The 23,241-nt window shown below is 45.0% G+C and overlaps 1 protein-coding gene across 1 annotated transcript in view; it reads left to right on the top strand.

Annotated features, from left to right (window-relative positions):
* SCUBE3 (signal peptide, CUB domain and EGF like domain containing 3) overlaps positions 1-18,835 on the top strand; it is a 53,287-nt gene extending 34,452 nt beyond the window's left edge. The window contains exons 8-23 of the mRNA XM_020999564.2: positions 1,735-1,851; positions 4,190-4,312; positions 4,765-4,881; positions 6,283-6,408; positions 6,747-6,863; positions 7,028-7,123; positions 7,467-7,583; positions 8,427-8,585; positions 8,920-9,132; positions 9,720-9,881; positions 10,086-10,253; positions 11,518-11,679; positions 12,231-12,428; positions 12,893-13,045; positions 13,180-13,259; positions 14,383-18,835. Coding sequence (XP_020855223.1) covers positions 1,735-1,851; positions 4,190-4,312; positions 4,765-4,881; positions 6,283-6,408; positions 6,747-6,863; positions 7,028-7,123; positions 7,467-7,583; positions 8,427-8,585; positions 8,920-9,132; positions 9,720-9,881; positions 10,086-10,253; positions 11,518-11,679; positions 12,231-12,428; positions 12,893-13,045; positions 13,180-13,259; positions 14,383-14,532 — 2,258 coding nt within the window. The 3' untranslated portion in view covers positions 14,533-18,835. The remainder of the gene's footprint in view (positions 1-1,734; positions 1,852-4,189; positions 4,313-4,764; positions 4,882-6,282; positions 6,409-6,746; positions 6,864-7,027; positions 7,124-7,466; positions 7,584-8,426; positions 8,586-8,919; positions 9,133-9,719; positions 9,882-10,085; positions 10,254-11,517; positions 11,680-12,230; positions 12,429-12,892; positions 13,046-13,179; positions 13,260-14,382) is intronic.
* The last annotated feature ends 4,406 nt before the right edge of the window (positions 18,836-23,241 follow it).

The raw sequence follows: 23,241 nt of genomic DNA, 5'->3' as shown, positions 1-23,241 counted from the left end.
GAAGATTTCAGGGTTCTATTCCAAAGTTCTCAAAATCAACCTGAGAGAGTCTGAGTCTGGGAATGAGATAAAGGATATCCCAAAGCAGTCCTGCATCCATTTAGATCCTATTTCGCCTTTTCAGAAAGTCAAGGAGAAATAAAACAGAGCAAAACTAGAATCTAGGAGGTAGGATGAGAGAGGAGGTGAGTTGGATAAAAGCACTGCAACTAATTTGAATAAAATACCATCCCTTTGTCATGGTCCAGGCTCCATGTACAAGGAGGGGATGGGACATGTCAGGGAGCTCTGAGTAGAGAGGCAGAAGTGAAGTATTCCCAGGACATTCTGAATCCTGGTCCTGCTCCCCACAGTAAGATGGGTAGGGCCTGAACTTGTGGGTCAAAGTTTACTCAAGCTGGCAGCAGCCTCCAGAGCTCATCTCTTCCATGTCCTGGTTCCCAAGCTTCTGTTGCTGCTGCAGGGATTCTTTATTTGTGACTCCCCTAAAGCTAAAACCTAAGGATCTCTCATTTTAAAGGAGAGTCTCAGGTTTGAGAAAAGCCCACGACCTCATTGGGCCCCCTATTTTCAGTACCTTGCATGGTTATAAGCAGGCAGTTTTCCCTACATCTAATCTGAATCTCTTCTGTTGTCATTTAAACCTATTTGCTCTTGCTCAGGCTTCAGGAAAGAGAGGGACCAGCCTCAACCCTTTACCTTTCCCCAGATACTGATTCCTTCCAAGACTGGAAGATCTATAGAATCAGGGCAGAGGTAACAGAAGGAATATAGCTTGAAAGTAATGGTTTTTATTAGGTCTCAAATGATCTCTTGGCTCTGTGACTCTCCATCTCTTTCATCCCATATTCCCAAGATGTTCCCTCCTCTCTGCAACATTTCTCTCCCAAATCCATCCTCCCCCAAACCCTACATATGTCCTTCCTGATGAAATGAGGAGAGAAAATGCCTTTATGAGCTCAAGAGCATCTGGCTCGATTCCATCCAGGACAATACAACAGGAAATAGGCCTAAACTGGGAGGGCTTTAGGTTAGATGAGATGCATTTTCAGATGCCCAGGGGTGGAAATCACTGGAACCACTAGATGTTGTGGTGTCTCCTCTAAAGATGAATGGGCACTTTTCAGCCTAGGGGACTTGAAGAAGGGGAGGAATGGACTCAGTGACCTCTGGCAATTCCTTGCCAGGCTAAGGACTTGAGGATACCAGGCCCAGTCCTTTAAGAGTCGGTGCCTAGACCTACCCCTCCCCCAGAGCCTCAGTTAAACTCTCTCCCCTACCCCACCCCCACCAGTCTTAAAAGAAGGGGATGGAGGATGGGAAGAAAGGGGAGCCCTATCTACTCATCTTTGTTGCTGAGAGACAGACCCACTCTAGCTCCCTCCACCCCTACTTGACTTTTTCCCCCTTTAAACTTCTCCCATCCCCCCCACCCCCCTTCAGCACATTCCTGCTTGACAGCTCTGGCTTGTACCTGCCTCACTGCTGTCCACCTTGTTTCAATCAAGTTGGGGGCAGGGAAGCTGACTGCTTGGCTGCACTTGCAGGGGGGAAGGAGAGGGGGATGGGAGCCTGGACTCCAAGATTTCTCCTAAGACTGAGTGAGGGCACTGAGTGGGCTGAGGCCTCCCATTCTGGACCCCACTGCCTCCACTGACCTTGAGTTTGGGGGCCTCTCCTGGTCAATAACATTCTTTTCCCTCCTCCCCCACTTCCCCCCCCAAAAAAAAACAGAGACATGTGCTGTCAACAACGGTGGATGTGACAGCAAGTGCCATGATGCGGCTACTGGTGTCCACTGCAGCTGCCCTGTGGGCTTTATGTTACAGTCTGACAGAAAGACCTGCAAAGGTAAGGAAACCCCTGACGAGGACACAGGCCAGGGGTGGGGGGTAGGGGAGAGATCATGAGCCAGGGGTCACTTCCTCCCAATTATAGCATCCAAGCCCATAACAGTTGGTTCCAAGTCTCCCTAGCTTATGTCCATGGAGGACCCTCTAACTTCAGAGAACAGAAAACCTATCTCTGACCTACAGCTAGTGATGGACAGGACCCAGGCTACCCACTTCCCCATTTGGGGGTGGGAAGAGTAGAAGAAAGGGTGGACTTTTTTAACATACATGTCAAAAATTCTTCTTAGCAGATACTCCTGCTCACTCCACCCCCAACTCTATCTCACACTATTATAGAATTATGGTATTTAGGAACTAGAAGAGAACTTAAGACATCATCTTCTCAAAACCCCTCATTTTTCAAACTAAGAAACCAAGTCTTAGTTCTCAGTGGAGACAAAGAGGTTGAGGAGCTGGGATTGAAGGCAGATTTTTGAGGATTGAAATATATATATATAAATTTAAATTAAATTTCATTTATTTCAATTATATATAATTCAAATTTATTTAAATTAAATTTCATATATACATACATATACATACTATTATATATGTGTGTGTGTGTGTGTATATATATTTTTTTTTTCTCCCCCCCCCCAAAAAACAACAACAACTAAGTTCTAGACAGCTGACGTGACTTTCAAAGATCACACAGTTCATTAGTGGCAGAGCAAAGACTAGAGCCCAGGTCTCCCAACTTCCATTCCAGTCCTTTTTTTAATTATGCCATGGTGTCACTCCATTTTTTACAGCTCCAGTTCTTCTATCCATATTTCTCAGCTCAGTTTAAGGGGTATACTAATACAATCTATTTCTATCCTCTTCACTGTTCCCTCCATTCTACCCACTTCCTAATCCCATCCCTTCTTTTCTTTCTCCTCTTTGCCCTACATCCTTCACCACACTATCATCCCCTCCTAACCTTTCTCTTTTCCCCCACCCCACCTTGTTAAGGAATTGTGCCCATAATAACTGGCCCACTCCTAGTCTGGAAAGCAAGGACAGGGGAAAAGGGGAGGCAGAGGACAGCAGTTCACCCCTTGGCTGTGCCCTGGCACCTGATGTCATAGGCATGTTCTTTGCCTGTTTTGATGAGGTTACCTCTGCAGCCTTACTCCCCTTAAAAATCTGTGGAGGTATTTCCCCACATTTTCTATTCCACAGTTATCTCCCATTCCCCTTCCTCTCCACTCCTCTAATAGCTAATTCCATGGGGAAGAAAGAGTCCTATTGAAAGCACTGACCCGTCATCTTTTGTTCTATTCCTCCTCCCCACCATCCCCTCCTTTTCCCAGGAAAAGGCAGTGGGGGCTGCTATAAGCTTTTTGGCCTTGTTCATTGTGTCTCTCTGTGGAACAGCTGCCACAGAAGAAGAGGGAGGGGTGGGGCACACAGGTCAGACAGCCAGAGTTAGGGGGCTTCCGGCTTGGGAGGACTTTTGACAGGTATGTTAAGAACAGAGTAGAAGTCTGCCCTCTGCACTCCTTCCTATGCTCCCAACTGAGAGGTGAGTAGCCTGGGTCCTGTCTGTCACCAACTCAAGGAACTTGACCTCGGGAAGGAAGCAACCCTACTCCGCCTTCTCCAAGCCAGTGCTGAAAGCTGCCTCAGGCCTGATTCTCTCCAGAACCCTCCCAGCCTAGTCCCCCTGCTTGGCCTCCGATCACCCCCTCAGTTACCTATCGCTGGCTTCCCTCTATCTCTCCCTCCCAACCTGGCCCCTTTCCCAGTTTCTCCTCCCACTGAGCTTTCTACACCACCCACCTCTCAACTCTCATCTTAGTGTCCCTTACTCAGGCCCCTCTCCTCATCCTCCTCAGGGTCCTTCCCACTGCCAAGGAGTAAAGGAAGAAACTCCCTATTTCACCTCTCAACCACCTTCATGGGTAGAGAGGGAGAATGAAAGATGAGGCTAAATGGTCCCCAGTTTCCTTCTCCAACTAGACCCTGCCCTTTTTTTCTCTTGGGGTCCTAGTCTACTCTTTGAGAGCTTAGTGGTCATCTTCTCTCCTACCCCCAACTCCTCATCTAGGAACTCAGTCCCAGGAAGGAGGAGGAGTCTTTCATGCACAGACTCCCTTAGAATAAGAGGGAGGAGGGAAGAAAGAGGAATGAGAAGGGCAGGCATGGAACCTAAGTAAGCCAGAGCTTATCCCAGGTCCTCTGACTCACTATGACTCTCCCTCGTTACAGTGTGTTGTTGGGGTTTTTTTTTTCTGTCCCTCAATCTTCTGGGTCTTCCCTTATTCATCTCTTTGCTTCTCCCTGTTTTTATCCTTAAAATCCCTCCAACTCAGACATAGATGAGTGCCGCCTGAACAATGGAGGCTGTGACCACATATGTAGAAACACAGTTGGCAGCTTCGAATGCAGCTGCAAGAAAGGCTACAAGCTGCTTATCAATGAGCGGAGCTGCCAGGGTGAGTACAAGCTTGGGCAGCGGGGTCAAGGGAGCAGGTTAGGAGAGGGACTGTGGGGATGAAGGGCAGAGACTTAGGGGCAAAGAAGCAGGGAATTCTCATTTGGGTGGGGGGTGGAAGAGGGAAGGTGGGCATCCAAAACCAGGTAGGCACTACAGTAACCAGTGACATGACATCCCCTTCCTTCTTCCCTGGTCCCTTCGGACCTGAACCCTTTGAATTCCTTAGTCCTCGCCTTCTGGTGCCACTCTTCCCTCCTCCAAAATCTAGGCAGGGATCCATGAAGGACACAGACTCCCTCTTGGGGATGGAGGGTTGTGGCTCGGTTCTGCCATTCTCAGTCTGTCCTCACAGGTGGTAGAGATGGGCATGGGGTCTAGATGCCAGAGCACAAGTTCAGGGGCTTAAATCCCTGGAGAACACTGTTCAACTATGCCCAATCTCGCCTCCAGATATCGATGAATGTTCCTTTGACCGAACCTGTGACCACATCTGTGTCAACACCCCAGGAAGCTTCCAGTGTTTCTGTCACCGAGGCTACCTGCTCTATGGGCTCACCCACTGTGGGGGTGAGCCCGAGACCTTCTGCCATTAACCCAAGCTGATCTTTATCTCCTGGCCCTTCATGCCTTCCTTAGCCCACCCAAGGCCCTTAACCTACATCAACCCAGTGTGGCCTCTTTACCTCACCAAATGAACCAATCCTGCTCCATCCTTCTAAGCGTATGTACATGTGTGTTGGTGCCTGAATGAATTATGATGAAAAAGAAAAGACTAGGACAGGTTCTGAGAGGTAGGACTCCTGGATCCCCAATATGTACCCACCTTTATAGGAATTTCCATATGATAACTCACCATCATATCATGTCTGCCCTTGATATCTTCAATTCCTCTGGACAGCATGGATGGGGAGATTGCTGGGGGCTCAGAGGGAGAAGCTGATGTATACTTCAGACCTCCAAGTTAGAAGGCATAGAGTGCTGCAAGTTCAGACAGAACTCAGTCATCATTCCCAGGCCATGGGCAAACATCCCATGTGGCCAATATCTCATAAATATCTACTGTGGTGCCAGTACTTGGAAACACATGGACCTAGCCACTCATGCTGTCCTCACTATCCTTAAGTCCATAAGACTGATGCTCAGTATCCTTCCAAATAGCCTTAGATCACAAAATACAACGTCCTCCTCCCAAACATACTCGGAGACAGCCAAGGACTCAGCCCAAGCACATATGATATGAGTGCTCCCTCTACTGGTACAGGCTGCAATCCCTCCATGTCTTAGTAAATAGTGTTCCTGAAATGCTGGTGGCCAGTTCTCTGATGAGAAGCCTCTCTGAACTTAGCTAGGCTAGATCTCAGAGGACAGTAAGTTATTACACATTAATTACAGATGTTAATCTGTTGTCTGGACCATGTCTGACATGCCCAAACTTACCAGTACTTAAACCCTCCCCCTTCCTGGGAGGAAGGACTAGGGATTACATGCCGAGGGAAAAGGTGATAATTAGGTAATAGCCATATGCCCAAGGTTCCTGTTTACATTATAAGCAGCTGAATGTCTGATCATAGTGTCCTGCCCGTAATAGAGCTTCCTCCTAACCTTTCCCCTTGACTCTACAGCCCAGTCCTGCAGTTGATTTGGTTGAGAATAGGACAAGTCCATCCCTTTCATAGCATGGGCATCTGAGAAATAGAGCTGAGAAGGAGCTTTGAAGGCAGGGTTAGGGAATTCACTTTTTAATAAGTCTGTGCCTATTGGAGCTTTTCACTGGCAGCTCATCTCTGTTACTGATTTTAGAATAGCTCTAGGGTTAGAACTTATGAGAAAGCAAATAAAAGCAAACTTGAGGTGTGACTAGGTCAGGGTTTGGCCAAGAGCCCCTTTCTGCCAAGCATCATTGCCTCCCTCATGCCCCAGCATTGCCTCCCTCACGCCAGCGTCCTGAGGTCCTCCTTTTATCTCCAGATGTGGACGAATGCAGCATTAACCGAGGAGGTTGCCGTTTTGGCTGCATCAACACCCCTGGGAGCTATCAGTGCACCTGCCCTTCAGGCCAGGGACGGCTGCACTGGAATGGCAAGGACTGCACAGGTGTGTAATGCCCTCTGCTGGCTGTGGTGGGCACTGCCTCCAGTGAGTTTGAGAGCTAGGGACTAGGGAGCGGGGAAGAGCAATGGGGTGGCAGGTGGAATAATGCTCCCCATCCTGAGCCAGTGACTGTAAAAGGTAAGGCTCCCATTCTGATCAGGTGAGGGTAGAAAAGAAGGTTCTAGCAAAGAGCCCCTAAGACATAGAAACAGTGGAATAAATTATAGTTGATTGTTACTTTGCTGAAGTGATGGGACCTAAAGTGGGAAAATGTCTGTTTTACCTTATTACTCCTACTTCCGCTCTGGCCAATACATACATTAGTGTGTCTCTCCTCCCAGAGCTGGTGAAGTGCCAGGGCAGCCTTGGTGCCCCTCGGGCCATGCTCAGCTGTAGCAGGTCAGGCAAGAAGGACACTTGTGCTCTGACCTGCCCCTCCCGGGCTCGATTTCTGCCAGGTAAATGAGCTGCTGATGAGAAGACTGTGGGTGGTGAGGGAAGAGATCTGGAAAGATCCCAGGGAGGTCCAGACCATCACTCTGTTCTCCCTGGGGTTCTTCTAGCACCGTGAGATTTTGGGGGTGGGGAGTGGGTCAGATCTGTAACATGCTCCTCCCCCCAGAATCCGAGAACGGCTTCATGGTAAGCTGTGGCACACCCAGTCCCCGCTCCTCCCAATCCAGGAATGGTAACACCACCAGTCCCCACCACTGCCTTGGTGAGCCCCCATCCCAATTCCCACAGCTGCCTTCTCTGGAAAGCCTCATTTCCTCTCTACCTGCTCTAAAGTTCCCTAATCCTAATTCCCTTGATGCTTTTAGCGCTGCACACTGATCACCATTGTGTCTTGTTGTAATCTCTCCTAAAGCATTCCTCCTCAAACCTTACAGACTCCCTGCTTCCGGCTTCTTGCTCAACCCTTCAGTTCCCATGTCTTGCCATATCCTCCAGATCCCTAGTTCGCTCCCTTCCTTCGTCACCCCCATGAGATACTCATTCTCCTCCTCCCCAAGCCCGGGGCTGGCACTCAGATTCATCTGCACCCTTGATGTTCTGTTTAGAAACAGGTGCGCTATCTGTCAAACAGCGAGCTTCCTTCAAGATTAAAGATGCCAAGTGTCGCCTGCACCTTCGAAACAAGGGCAAGCTGGAGGAGGCAGGCAGAGTGCCGGCACCAGGTCAGGATTCTAGATGCCCACCTTCGTGGAACAAGAGGCAGGAGGCGTCATAAAAAGGGCACTGAACTGGGAGTCATGAGACCCGAGTCCTGCTCCTTTGCTTTGCCACTAGTTATGCTGTGACTTTGGGCAATTCACTGCCCCTCTGGGCCTGTTTCTTTATCTCTAAAATGAGGAAGTTGGGCTAGATCAGGGAGTTCTTAACCCTTTTGTGTCACAGACCCTTCTGACATTGTGGTAAAGAATGTGGGCCCCTTCTAAGAATGCTTTTAAATGCAGAGAATAAAATACACAGGATTACAAAAGCAACCCAATTATACTAAAATATAGCTATCAAACTATCGAAAAACCAAGTTCACAGAACTCAAGTTTAAAGAACAAAATAAAACCCAAACCTGAATTAGATGATCTGTCCCTTCCGACCCTAATGTTCTTTCAATTTATGTACACTGAAGTACCACGCTCTACCTCCCTCCCCACCTCAGTCCCTGTGCTCTTCCAGGCTCTGTTCCTGGTTATCCTCCAGATATAACTTGATGCCCCATAAATTCTCCAACTTATGGGTCCTTCATGCTCCAGAGTCTGAGTCAGATCAGATAAAAGAAGAGTCACTTGCAGAGATCCCTACAAACAGAATGGGCAAGAGACAGGAGAGGGGTTCTTTTTTTTTTTTCCAGAGGATTCCAACCCTTCCAAGACTTCCAGTCTTGTGTCTAAAAAGTAAAGCTAGATGCAGGAGATTGAGAAACAGGACATAAGCATCTGAACAGGCTTCTTTTCCTTAACTGAGATGGATTTTAGGATTGGGGATCTAGGATGTGACTGAATTGTTCTCTTCTCTAGGTGGGACTCCCTGTTCCGATTGCCATGTCTCCTTTATCCACTTGAAGTGTGATTCATCCCGTAAAGGGAAAGGACGCCGTGCCCGGACTCCTCCTGGAAAGGAAGTCACCCGTCTCACTCTGGAACTAGAGGCTGAAGTCAAAGCTGAAGAAACTACAGGTAGAACTGAGGAAGCTAGGGAGTGAGGGAGCATGGAAGGTTAGAAATGGAGGCATGAGACAGGAAGACCCAACAAGAAGAGCTGGGCACACAAGGACATTGGGGGTGAGGAATAAGGGATGGAAAGAGAGGAGTAAGGATCATGAGAGCCACTCCTATCCCTAGCCACTACGTACTTATAGCTGCTACTCCTGCACTTGTCCCATCCTGGCTGCTGGCTGCTCCTCATTAGATCCTCCTGCACAAGGCCATTCCTCTTGACCCCCTCCCCATTCATAGCTGTTTTCCCAATCGACACACATGCCCTCCTGCTCACAGCTGCTTCCTTCCACAGCAAGCTGTGGGCTGCCTTGCCTCCGACAGAGGATGGAACGGCGGCTGAAGGGGTCACTGAAGATGCTAAGGAAATCTATCAATCAGGATCGCTTCCTACTGCGCCTTGCGGGCCTGGATTATGAGCTGGCACACAAGCCAGGCCCAGCTGGGGAGCGAGTGGAGCAGGCAGAGGCCTGTGCGCCTGGGCAGCATCACACTGGGGTCAAGTGTGGTAAGAGAGTGTAATGGGGATACAAAACTGGGGGGAGTACAAAGCAGGGGCTAGTTTGGGATAGGAAACAGGCTTGGATTCTTGAGGCTACCCCCCTCGTTATTCCTAAGTATTTGAATTGCCCCAATTTATGGCTTTCCAAATTCCCAAACCATGACCATTCCATATCCTTCTGTCTTACCCATGTCCCTTGGATCTCAGAATACTAAGATTTCATATGTGTGTATATATAACATATATATATATATATGTGTATATATATATATGTGTGTATATATATATGTATATATATATGTGTATATATATATATATATATGTGTGTGTATATATATATATATATATATATATATACACACACACACACACACACACACACACACATACACACACACACACACACACACCAGGCTGGGTTCATATTCTCTTACTACTCCATCCCTCCTATACATGGCTTCAACCTATATCACACACCTTCCAAATAAGATTTTACTTTTCCCTCCCACGGGGAGGGGGTCCTAATTCTGGGGAGTGGGAGGGCAGTCCTAGGGCTGGGGGGGGGATGGCTACCACGGCCGACTCTCCCTCAGTCAGCTGCCCGCAGGGAACGTATTACCACGGCCAGACGGAGCAGTGTGTGCCATGCCCACCAGGCACCTTCCAGGAGAGGGAAGGGCAGCTCTCCTGCGACCTATGCCCTGGGAGTGATGCCCATGGGCCCCTCGGAGCCACCAACATCACCACATGTGCAGGTGCCAGGGGAACAAGCAATCCAGCCTGGGGAGGGGTGGGATAAGGGAAGCCCATGGGCATGAAGTTCCCTAGGGGACAGGAAAAAGCCATAGGCTGCTACCCTAGCTGGTATCCCATGCGCCCCTGCCCCATGGGACTGGGTGAGCCTATGGGCAGGGCCTTAGGACCGCCCCCATCAGAGTCTGGCCCTTGGCTTATTGCAGGTCAGTGCCCACCAGGTCAGTACTCAGCAGATGGGTTCAAACCATGCCAGCAATGCCCACGTGGCACCTACCAGCCTGAGTCAGGACGAACACTGTGCTTCCCATGTGGTGGGGGCCTCACCACCAAGCATGAAGGGGCTGTCTCCTTCCAAGACTGTGACACCAAAGGTATGTGAACTACAAACTCCTTATGACCAACTCTTTTTACAGATGGGGAAACTAAGGCCCAGAGAGAGTAAATGAGTTGCCCAAGGTCATAACGGATAACATACAGCAAAACCAGGATCTGAACCAAGATCCTCTGACTCTCTTCACTCAGTCAGATTGCCTCTCAACTTCACAAGGCACACGTACCCCTGCCCCCACACCAGCTGAAATTCCAAATTTCATCTCTACTTTCAAAGCATAATCCTTCACTTCACTACAGCCTTGGGAGGGAAGTGGGGCAGTAACCGAGTGCACCCACAGGCCAGTAAATACTGCCCCATGCTCCCTTCCCATCACTGATTAACACTCCTATTGGCCCATCACCACCCACCTACTTCAAAGATCATCAGGTACAGTCCTACACCCCTGGTCATCAGAATTGGCACCATTCACGTCCACCTATTGCCTCCATCTCCATAAACTGTCTGCAATAATTATCAAAACACTGCCATACCTGCCTGCATTAGTGAAAAATCTGCATATGTTCAGAGTCTTTAAAAAAAAAAAAGGACACAACTTTAGATAGATGGCCTATCAAAGGTTGCTGTTGTTGTTGTCGTTCTGCCATTATCAGTCCTGTCTGACCCTTCATGACCCAATTTGGGGTTTTCCTGGCAAAAATACCAGATTGGTTTGCCATTTCCTTCTCCAGCTCATTTTACAGATGAGAAAATTGAGGTAAACAGGGTTAAATGACTTGCCCAGGGTCACATAGCTAATACATGTCTAAGGCCAGATTTGAACTCAAGAAGATGAGTCTTCCAGGCTCCAGACTTGGTACTCTGTCCACTGTGCCACCTAACTGCCCTCCATCAAAGGGTGCCGTCCCTAAATAGAGAAACTTAAGTACAGGGAGGGACAGTTGAGGCCCTTCAGTAGGGCTGGAGCCTGAAAAATAATTCTGGTCTCCTGCATCCCAATTCACTTCAGCTCAAAGCAACAAATCTTTATTGTTGAAGACGGGTGGGACATAGGAAACCTATGAACACAGGGTTATCAGGAGGCAGGACAGGACTCTAGGCGCTGCTCGAGTTGGTGTCCTATGCACCCCCACCCCATGAGACTGGATGATACTATGGTTCCATGCCTAGAGACTACTGCATGAAAGGCTGACTCTTAGCTTACTGCATGCAGGTCACTGTATATGTGACTCCTGAGATAGTTTAGCATCCATGCTCCCTCCCCAGACATACTTGACCTTCTCTGCCTATCTCTTCTTCCACAGTCCAGTGTTCCCCTGGTCACTACTATAATACCAGCATCCATCGTTGTATCCGCTGTGCCCTGGGCTCCTACCAACCTGAATTTCGCCAGAACTTCTGCACACGTTGCCCGGGAAACACCAGCACTGACTTTGATGGCTCTACCAGTGTGACCCAGTGTAAAAGTAAGTGTCAGGATCAAGTGATAGGGAAGGGGACAGTGGATGATGGTAGAGGGGAGCAGAAGTGATTGGAGGCAGCGGTTTGGCAGGGATAGGGAAGGTGGATAGGGCTAGGAATGAGACACATAAGGAAAAGTTGGAGGGGACTAGAACAAGAAGGGATAGGGCTAGAGGAGTAATAGGCAAGGAAGTCTCTCTTTCTGCCTCTTTAATACTCTCATATACACTGTCATAGCAAAATCCTCCTTGGAGAGCAGGTGCTGGGGAGGCAGGGAGGTTGGGGAAAAGAAAGACAGGAAGAAAGATAAATAAAGAACTTGGAAAGTGATCCCAGAATCATCCTATGACCATCAAGTCACTCTAAGAAGGTAACTACACTGGCACCATGGTAACCCACAAACCATGCACTTGATCACAGCCTCTGCCCCCTAAGAGGTCCTTTTCAGATTCCCCCATGAAATCCTTCTACATCCTTGCATTCTCTCCCCATCTCAACTCTCCTAACACTCACTTTTCTTCTCATTCCTGCCCTATCCACCTGGGCTTGGCCACAGATCGCCAGTGTGGTGGGGAGATAGGAGAGTTCACTGGATATATCGAATCCCCCAACTACCCTGGCAACTACCCAGCAGGAGTAGAGTGCACCTGGAACATCAATCCACCACCTAAGCGAAAGATCCTCATTGTAGTGCCGGAGATTTTCCTGCCCTCCGAGGATGAGTGCGGAGATGTCCTTGTCATGCGCAAGAACTGTGGGTAGTAGCAAAGTCATGCTGGAGTGAGGAAGCTGGGGAGGGCTAAAAAGGGTGGGAGAAGGAACCAGGCACTAAGGCAAAGAGGGAAGATATGGAGGACCAAGAAAAGAAGAGCAGAAACCTGGGGGGCAGGGAAAAGAGACTGAGGGAAGGAGGTCCTAAGAGAAGCAGGGGCTGCTTCCCTCCTTCCTAGAAATTTTGCCTTTAAAAAATTTTAAATGCCAACATTTTAATATTTTCTGGTACCAGTGCACCAGAGACATTGCACCAGCACAATGGGATAACAGATTTGTGTAAGTGGTAGGGGATAGGAGAGAGAGGGTGATGACAACTTCAATTTCCCAAGGTTTTGTCAGTCTGATGCTTTCTGTCCAATTCTCATCCCTAAACTCTCCTCCTGGGGCAAACTCTGCTCACCTCCTCTCCTCACCTTGTTACCTCCTTACTCTTTATATCCTCAGCCTCTCCATCCTCCATCACCACCTATGAGACGTGCCAGACCTATGAGCGGCCCATTGCCTTCACTGCTCGCTCCCGAAAGCTCTGGATCAACTTCAAAACAAGTGAAGCCAACAGTGCCAGGGGCTTCCAGATACCCTATGTCACCTATGATGGTTAGGAGGTCAGGGGTGTGGGGGGCTTATATTCTCTTGAGTTCAGTGAGAGTCAAGAAGAAAGCCCAGGGAGTGAGCTAGGAAGCAGGCAAGTTCTCTATCCCGGAGCCTTACCATATCTGTTGGCTTTGCAGAGGACTATGAACAATTAGTAGAGGACATTGTGCGAGATGGTCGGCTCTATGCCTCTGAAAACCACCAAGAGATTCTGAAGGTGAGGAAAAGAAGGGGAAGTATGTGGGGGGAAGGCTAAGGGAAAGGAAGGTAACTGGAAGGATTATAGAGTCATAAGACCAAAAAAGAAGTCAGCAGGGTTCTTAGTCTCAACTCTGCTACTAACTAGCCCTGAAACTTTGGGGAAGCCATTTCCTATCTGAGCTCAGTTTCCTCTCCAGATAAGGAAGATACTAGCCTCAATCATTTCTAAGACCACTCTAAGCTTTAACATTCTATGATTCTTTGATCTCCTGTAATGATGGAAAAGGCAGCCAGATGGCACAGCGGATAGAACAGTGAGCTTGGAATCAGGAAGACTCATCTTCCTGAGTTCAAATCCAGCCTCAGACATTTACTAGTTGTGTGTCCCTAGGCAGGTAATTTACCCCTGTCTGCCTCAGCTCCTCATCAGTAAAAATGAGCTGGAGAAGGAAATGGAAAACCGTTCCAGTATCTGTGCTGAGAAAACCCCAAAATGGGGTCATGGAGAGTCAGACATGACTGAAACAACTGAACAGCCACAGCAAGGATGAAGAGAATGGAAACTCATTCAGAGGAGGGCTCACAGTAGTAGGCTTAGAAACAGACTTCCAAGGACTCAGAGTCTGAGTTGACAAACGTTTATTAAAGTTCCTAGTATGTGCTGGGTACCATGCTAAGGACTAGGGATACAAAGATCGTCCCTGCCGTCAAGGAGCTTGCACAGCATGTAGGGGCATGATGAAATCATGTAGCCACGGTTGGAAATTATCTGAGGAGGTGTGAGTTTCTGAGTTGACTTCATCTTGTGGAATGATGAGTTTCTAGAGATGGTGAAGTCTAGGAAATGAGGGGGGGGAAAGAGGGAAATGAGGAGGATTCCTTGGATACCATCTTTAAATAGTGGAGGATATGGGAGGTGCTTTCCAATGTCCAAAGGACCAGGCAAGGGGCTCAGAATGATTAAAAAGGAGGCCTGGGGAGGAGGAGCCAAGCCATCAATTAACCAACTCAGCAAATATCTGTTGAACACCTTACTATGTGCACAGTATTTTTCAGGTCCCAGTCTTGGTTTTCATTTGCCTGCCCACTTTGATAGCTTTAAGGCTAATATACTCAGGGCTCCCTATTGTCCTCTGCAGGATAAGAAGCTCATCAAGGCCTTCTTTGAAGTGCTAGCCCACCCACAGAACTACTTCAAGTACACAGAGAAGCACAAGGAGATGTTACCCCGATCTTTCATCAAGCTGCTACGCTCCAAAGTTTCCAGCTTCCTTCGACCTTACAAATAGCCCTCCCCAGCCCCACAGACCCCAGCTTCAAAGCTCCGTGGTTGCCTAACCCTCATAGCCCAACAGCCCCCATCTACCACCAAGGAACTCTCTTTTTGGGGAAAACAAATATTCACTATGCAGACTACTTATTCTCCCATTCTGTCCCTTCATCTCCCTGCCTTTCTCTCTCTAATTTACCCATTCTTCCATTTCCTACATGCTCCCTGAGTGTTGGAAAAGCCATTCAGTGCTAGCTCTGTTCCCCCTAAGGGATGGAAGTAGCAGCCCCACAAACTGACCTTTTCCCTAGCCCATGCTCTGTGGTCAGGATCAGTTTGAAAGGGGTGAGGGGGTCCATGAAGGCAATTGGTCTTAGGGCAATTGGGCCCTAGAGGCAAGGCAGGGAAGGTGTGTCTGCCATTCTCAGGGCTGTGCCCTGACTGTCTAGAGCCAGAATCCTCCCCTCCTCTCTGATATATATCCCTCAACCCATGGCAACTCAGGCAGCCCAGGGTCTTACCAAAGAAGTCTTTGGCCTGAAGGCATTTCCCTAGCACTGGTCCTCTGTGGGGCATAGTTTGGGCACCGCCCTCAACCCCACCCTCCACCACCATCACTGAGACCTGGGTGGATCAACCATCTTGTCAAGATTGTCCAAGTATTCCTCCTCCTTCCTCCACATGCTCTGCATGAGCTTTACCACTCAAGGGCTCACAATGATACTCACCACCAAGCTGGTGATCTCTGAACTAAATGATGAGGAGCAGATGAGGTATGGGCAATTGCCGTGCAGATCACATTGCCGTGGCTTCCAGGAGAAAACAGAAAGCTCCACAGAAGAGAAACCGGGTTTTTAAGCATCACCAAAAAAGAAAAAAAAATCTAAAGGACTACACTACAGAATGCCTGAATACTAACCGCAGACACTAATCCTTTGCCCCAACCTATAGCCCCTGGCTCAGCCATCCTCCCTTATTTCCATTCCAGTGCTCCCTGGGGGAGTCCTGCACCACTTCCTAAGTCACATCCTTAAAGAACCATGGCTGCTGATGGGAAACCACCCTGGGCCATACCTGGCAGCCCCAGGTGTCTCAATGGGCTCCACCAAAGAGGGTTCAGCCCTGTGGACTGGAGCTGCCTGCTCCTGGCCCCAGGCCCTGAGCAACGAGAGGAATGTGTGTACATGTGGAGAGCCTTTTACCCACCTTGTCCACATCTAATAAGTGCAATCATTTTGGAGTCTTTATGTTATTTAGAGGGAGGTTTTTTTTGTCTTTTGTTTTCTTTTAGAAACAACCCTATTTATAGCTGCCCAAGAAAGAAGAGTGTATGTTTGGAATGGAAGAAAAGAGGTTTTGATTCACATGAACCACGTGTACTGAAGTTTTCAGACCTGGAATATCTTTTAGTCCCCAACAGCCACTTAGAGGACATCCAAGGGGCATGGGCCAGGCTGGACCAGGGCTATAGCTCAAAGACAGGGTAGGAATTCTGGAGACCTGATAGAGCAGAAAGCAGAGTGTCCTAGCAATTGCTCAGTCCATCCTGCAACATTTTCCTCCCGCTTCCCCTGGGAGCAGAGTTCAAGATCTTGTGATTCCAGAGAACTGTTGGAAGTGGTTATTGGCTGTCCACTGCAAGTAGGAGTGGCTTCCATTTCTTCCTTGGACTTTGGGAAGGACCACCTTACTGTTCTGCCTTCCCTTTGTTACATTACATCCCAAGGTTTCAGTAGAAGACCAGGAGGCATTGTTCAGAAAGGGGTGATTTAGGACTCCATGGCCAGGAAGGCTCTAGGGACCATGAAAGGGATTCCTTCCAAGCTATAAGGCTATGGAAGTCACCAGACCTCAGCCAGTCTACCTACCCCTGCATCTTCCTCTAAACCTTTTTCAAGGGCTTTATCCTCAAGTGCTGCTTTTCAAAGGGAAGAGGAAAACAGGAAACCAAAATATGCACCCCAGATCCTATAAACACAATGTTCCCTAAACACAGCTGCCAAAGATGCTATTTATATCCACCTCTTTTCTCCTGCAAGTCCCCAAAAGTAGTCACAGTGGGTCCCCAGGATATCATCCAGCCTTTATGGGTCACTTCTAGAGAATAAGGAGTTAAGGCAGAATATTGGAGAAAGTTTTGTTTGCCTATTTCCCTCCCTCCTTCCCCACCTAGGACTCAGTAGTAAGGGACAGGACTTCTTTGGACGGGCCCTGTGGCCAGTATCCATTTTTTTTTCATGCATTAGTCATCATTATGTGGCTCTTCATGATTAGATGGCTGACTATTTCCTGGAGTAAGTGAGCCACTCTGAAGTTGCAAGATGAAAGGAGGCAGCCACGTACAAGCGGAAGAAAAATCCACTGGCCAACATATTCATACTTCCCAGGAAGTGCTTTGCAAACTTCTTCATGTAATTGACCATCCTAATTAGCTGCCAACAAGAGTTTGGGAAAGTTCCCTGATTCTCTTCCCCCTACTATTTCCCATCTTAGAAAACAATTTGCAAGGCCTTCCTCAGGTTTTAGCTAGATTTCTTCAAAATTGATATGGATTTGGATTCTTCCTGCCTTCCCCCAAATCTTCCTAATTTTATGGTTCCTGGAACCTGCAAGTGACTTCCACAGATTGCTGAGTCCCTCTGATATTAAGAACAAAGAAAGCATTGGGTACTAAAATGTAGACTTGTTTGCCCAGCTCAGTTCAACAGGGACCATTGAAAACCTACTTTAGGGCAGCAACTCCCCAAATATCTGGCTAGATGACTAAGAACCCAACTGTATGACCTGTTTCTCATGTCTGCATGCAGAGGGGGAACCAACTCTGGGGATGGAACAAGAAAGTAGTGTTAACAGATAAACACTTAGAGAGTTGTTAAGGGAATGAAAACCAATGATGCAGGGAGTGTTGACTGACCTTCCCTAAATCACACAGTGTATTAGATGTCTTCCTAGTGTGGGTGGTAAGAAACAAAATGGGGACTCTTCACATGGAATCCAAGGGGCTTCTCAATAGGAAGAAGCTTTCCCATGACCAGAAGACTACTGGGGCTTTATTCACCTTGGCATCATTCTGAGAATGAGAAATCATTGCGCTTTTCCAGAGGGCTGTTGATGGACATATGGGGCATGCCAGAAAGGCAAAAGAGTAATTAAAACCCCATCTCTCTTCTCTTTTCTGCCTCTCTCTCTCTCTCTCTCTCTCTCTCTCTCTCTCTCTCTCTCTCTCTCTCTCTGTCTGTCTGTCTCTCTCTCTCTCTCTCTCTCTCTCTCTCTCTCTCTCACACCAGTTCAGGCTTGAGCCCTAAATTGGACAAGATTTATAAAATTAGGTGAAACTCCAACTGATACCTTGATGATGGGATTTGTTCTACACTCTTGGGCAGCTTGCAATGGGCCTTGCTTGCTAGGAAGGCCTCCATTTCACCTCATTCTGAAATAGAAAGGCTGGAAACCTCTAAGGGCATAGACGCTGAGCTGTGATCGACCCAGGCAGTGGCACTTCCCTCCCTAGTCTCTTCCCCAGGATTTGGTCAGAGTTAGTCAGACTGTTTGGGCAGATGTGGTATATAGTCCGGGGGCTTTGGTTCAAAACTAGGGTTTGATTTCTGAAGAAGGTGCTTTCCATAATCACACTTAGGCAAATTTGGGATGTGGTAGGATACTGTTTCCTTGAATGTCCCTGAGAAGTTTTCAGGAATTTAAGATTCTTTTGTCTGACATTTGAGTCCCAAAATACCATCCTCAACTGAAGAAGGGGGATGCAAAAATTTAATTGACTTCAGAAAACCAGTCTACCTGAGCACAATGGAAATGGATTGAAGAAGTTGCTGGGATTTGACCTGATACAAAGATAACACATCTTAGATAACACATCTTAGTCTTAGGACTTTATTAGGACCAGGAATCATTTAAGAAAAGGCCTAATTGGAGGTAAGGAAACCCCTAGTTCTGCTATCAAGTGGAATCTTAAGCCTACTTAAAGCCCAGCCAAATAGCTCAGGTGGAATGAGTTTTAAACAAACTAAAAACTTCATCCTTCTGTGAGGGTTGGTTTGAATGTCCCCAAATGACCATGTGGGACATTATGGGGTTTTGTTTTTATTTCTAAATGCAAAAGAAATCTTGAAATGCTGTTTATCTGTCTTCACCACTGCCACTCGAAGCATCTCTGACACAATCAACATTAAACAAACAATGCGGTTATAAAGTATTTTGCACTTGGGGAAAAAATTGTATCTGAACTTGTAAAAAGAAACATTTGGATTTTGTATTGTCTTTTTTAATTATTATTATTATTGTTATTATTAAATTACTAAATGAAACTTCCCCTGGTCTGGCTACTATCCTTTCTTGAATTTGTCTACATACTTGACCCTAGAGCTAGGCACGCAGGCAAGTACACAGCAAATCACAAATCATATAGAAAGCTGTCTGAAAGACTGCAAAGAATGGAGTAGTTCTTCCTTTTATCCAACTCGTGATTTTGGTGCAGAAGCAGCTGCAAAGGATGCCCCACTAGAAGAGACTTAGGGAATGAAGAAGTTTAGTGGTCTATGATGTAATGCCTTGAGACTTTAGGCAAAATCTGCCCTCCACATTGTCCTATTTTTAGGGCTTTCCCCAGGAGGGCCCTGAGCCCTTCCTCTTCCAAGGGATTATAGGTGCTGAGCATCCCTGGGGGCTTACCCCCACCATAATCTATGATTTACAAGATTAAGTTCTATAATATCAGCCACTATAAATCCTATAACATCAATCAGTCAGCCACAAGAGTCATGAGAAATACACTACCATATCTTCAGATGAATTAAATCATTCCCTGTTTCTAGGCCCTAAGGAGCTAATAGCTTCAAAGCCTCGTGAGAATCAGAAGAAATGGAAGCCTAGGTCCCAAGGGAAAGAGGAGGGAAAGTCTCTGCTTAGAAAAGGGTAGCCTAAACCTGCACCACCCAGCAAACAAAGAATGAAAGAATTTTAGATCTGGAAGGGTTCTTGGAGGTTATCCTCTCATTTTCCAGATGAGGAAACTAAGGCCAGGAGTTAGTAAAGTGCAATTTTGACTTAAGGTCATACAACTAATTATTGGAAGAACCAGGATAAGAACTCATTAGAATTTAGTAATCCCAGGGCCAGATACCCAACTTTATTCAGTCTTACAAACCACAGCTAGCCAATAACTAAACAAAGTGGAACACATCTTAGAGAAGCAGTGTGATTTAGCAGAAGGAATGCTGGAATGGAGACAGAGAACCTCCCTTCAAACTCTTGTTACTTTGTGACCTTGAACAAGTCACAATTTCTTGGGGTCTCAGTTTCCTTAGCTATAAAGTTATGGGGGTGGGTATTATCTACAATATATCTTTTTTTTGGCTCTCACATCCTATGATTCTGCTTTGATTCTAGAGTATGTCATAAAGAAAAAACCCCAGCTAGCTACTGCTTCTTCTCCCCTACCTCTGCCTAAAGGAGAAAACCTTTTGGATGCAGGCGCATAGATTTCTGGATGGTTTTCCCAACCTTAAAAGCAAAACTGAGTATCAACATAGTGTATGGAAAAATAGCAGAAACTTCCTGAAATAAGCTCCAGTGTTCAGAATTGAGCATTAATCTCATCTTTTAAAATGAAGCATCAAGTCATAGGGCTTTGCACGTTGTTTTGCATAAACTGACACCATATCCTTAAGAGGCCCTAACTTTCAAGTATATAAAACAAAAGGAATAAATTTCTGTAACTGCCTGCAATTAATAATCATTCAATCATGAAATATTTCAATTAATTCAATATGAAAGACAATTAATTAGAAAAACCACTGATTAAGCACTTATTTACTATTGCTATTACTAACGCTGGTGGAGACTGAAGATACAAAAATGAAATAGAAGACAGATTGCCTTCAAAGAGATTACAACCTAATGTGAGTGGAAGAGTGAAATAAGGCATGTACATAAATCACTATAATGTCTAATCAATGGCCCAGAACTAAAGCTATAGATTTATGCAAATCTATTTCTCACATAATTAGGCTTTGGCTCACATTTCAATATAGGCTTTACCTGAGGTCTTCAGATTTATAGCATACAATAAGGACAAACTGTTTACTTTTTATACCTGGAAACATAAGTGGTATGCTTAAGACTCTCATCAGTAATTGGGTAGTTTGAAAGAAAGATTGGGAAAGAGCTGAGTATGATGTGGTGATTCTAAAAAGCAAAATTGTATAGAAAAAAGGTAAAAAGAGCAATTCCTCATAAAAATGAGGCATTAGAGGAAGAACTGTCACAGAGGAATCAGGTGGGGGTGGAGGGCTAGTAGTGCTGGAATCCTACTCTCATCAGATCTGGATTAAATATACACATCTAGATGTATATAAAAGTCTTCTAAATTTATAAAGAAATAAGAGGGTGAGGGAACAGGATAAGGGGCAGTGATATAGAAGGGTATGTAGATTAAGAGTTAGAAGGGTGGGAAAGAAGAAAAGGGAGAGACCCTTAGAGGAGTAGGTAGAACAAGGAAAAGGAGGGTTAGGGGAGAGGATAAGGGAGAGATTCTTTAAAAGGGCATGGAACAGGAAGGTAGCAGTTAAAAGTAAACTAGAGAGGGGACGGGGTAAAAAAGAGAAGCTGAGAAGGACAATAATGAGTAAAAATAGGATGGCATGAAATAGTAATTATAACTTTGAATGTGAATGGGATGAATTCACTGATAAAATGGAAATAGATAGCAGAATGGATTAAAAATCAGAATCCAATAATATGCTGCTTATAAGAAACATTTAAAAATAAGAGATACACACAGAGTTAAAATAAAGGGCTGGAATAAAATGCTTTAGCCAATGCAAAAAAAGTAGGGGTAGCAATCGTGATATCAGACAAAGTTAAAGCTAGAACAGATTTAATTAAAAGAAGTAACAGGGAAACTACATTATGATAAAAGGTACCATAGATAACGAAGCAATATCAATATTAAACTTATATATACCAAATACCATAGCATCTAAATATTTAAAAGGAAAGTTAAATGCATTACAGGTGGAGCTAGATAGTAGTATTATAATAGTGGGGGACTTTCATCTTCCCCTTTCAGAACTGGATAAATCTAACCAAAAAATAAATAAGAAAAAAGTAAAGGAAGTGAATAGAATTTGGGATAAGCAAGATATGATAGATATCTAGAGAGAACTGAATGGAAATAGAAAGGAATATACCTTTTTCTCAGTGTAAAAGGTATCTTTGCAAAGACTGACTATATATTAGCACACAAAAATTTTATAGCTAAAAGCAGAAAAGCAGAAATATTAAATGCTTCCTTTACAGACCACAATGCAATAAAAATTATATGTAATAAGGGACCATGGAAACACAGGAAAAAAAAAACTAATTGGAGACTAAACAACTTAATCTTAAAGAATGTATGGGTTAAAGAACAAATAATAGAAACAATTAGTAATTTCATTAAAGAAAATTACAATAACAAAACAACACATCAAAACCTATGGGATACAGCAAAAGCAGTATCAGAGGAAAATTTATATCTCTAAGTGCTTATGTCAACAAAAAAGAGAAAGGATAGACCAATGAATTAAGTATGCAGTTAAAAAAACAAGAAAAAGAACAAATTAAAAATTCCCACTTAAACACTAAATTGGAAATTCTAAAAATGAAACATGAAATTAATAAAATTGAGTGTAACAAAACCATTGAATTAATAAGTAAAACTAGGAGTTATTACAAAAAAATCAATAAAATCAAAAAAAAATAGTTAATATGATTAAAAAGAAGAAAACTAAATTACTAGTATCAAAAGTGAAAAGGGCAAATATACCACTAAAGAAAGTGAAATCAAAGCAATTATAAGGAATTATTTTGTCCACTTATATGCCAATAGATTTAACAACTTAAGTGAAGTGGAAGAATATTTACAAAAATACAAACTGTCCTGGCAGAAAATGAAATAAAATATCTAAATAGACCTATTTTAGAAAAAGAAATTGAACAGGCCATAGATGAGCTTCCTAAGGAAAAAGCACTAGGACCAGATGGATTTACAAATGAATTTTATCACACTAATGACCAACTACTTCCAGTATTAAATAAATTATCTGGAATAATAGGCAAAGAAAGGGTCATACCAAACCCCTTTTATGAAACAAATATAATACTGATACCTAAACCAGGAAAACTAAAAATGGAAAAAGAAAATTATAGACCAATTTCATGATTGAATATAAATGCAAAAATCCTAAATAAGATACTAGCTAAAAGATTACAACAATTTTTTACAAAGATTTTACATTATGACCAAGCAGGATTCATACCAGGAAGGCAGGGATGGTTTAACATGAGGAAAACTATTAATATGATTGATTATATCAATAATAAAAGTAACAAAAATCACATGATAATATCAACAGATGCAGAAAAAGCACCTGATAAAGTACAACACTCATTTCTATTAAAAACACTTGAAAGTATAGGCATAAACGGACTTTTCCTTAAATTGATAAGAAGCATTTACCTCAAACACCATTATCAAGTATTATTTGTAATGAGGATAAGCTAGAAGCCTTCCCAGTAAGATCAGGTGTGAAGTAAAGATGCCTACTGTCACCAATATTATTCAATATTGTATTGGAAATCCCAGCAATGCAACAAGAGAAGAAAAAGAAATACAAGTAATCAAAATAGGAAATGTGGTGATAAAATTACTTCTTTTTGCAGATGAGATGAT

Source organism: Phascolarctos cinereus, unplaced genomic scaffold (genome assembly GCF_003287225.1).
Source record: "Phascolarctos cinereus isolate Bilbo 61053 unplaced genomic scaffold, phaCin_HiC Scaffold_5;HRSCAF=322, whole genome shotgun sequence".
Taxonomy (NCBI): Eukaryota; Metazoa; Chordata; class Mammalia; order Diprotodontia; family Phascolarctidae; genus Phascolarctos; species Phascolarctos cinereus.
The sequence above is the reverse complement of the archived record's forward strand: the minus strand, read 5'-3'. Positions and strand labels throughout refer to the sequence as shown.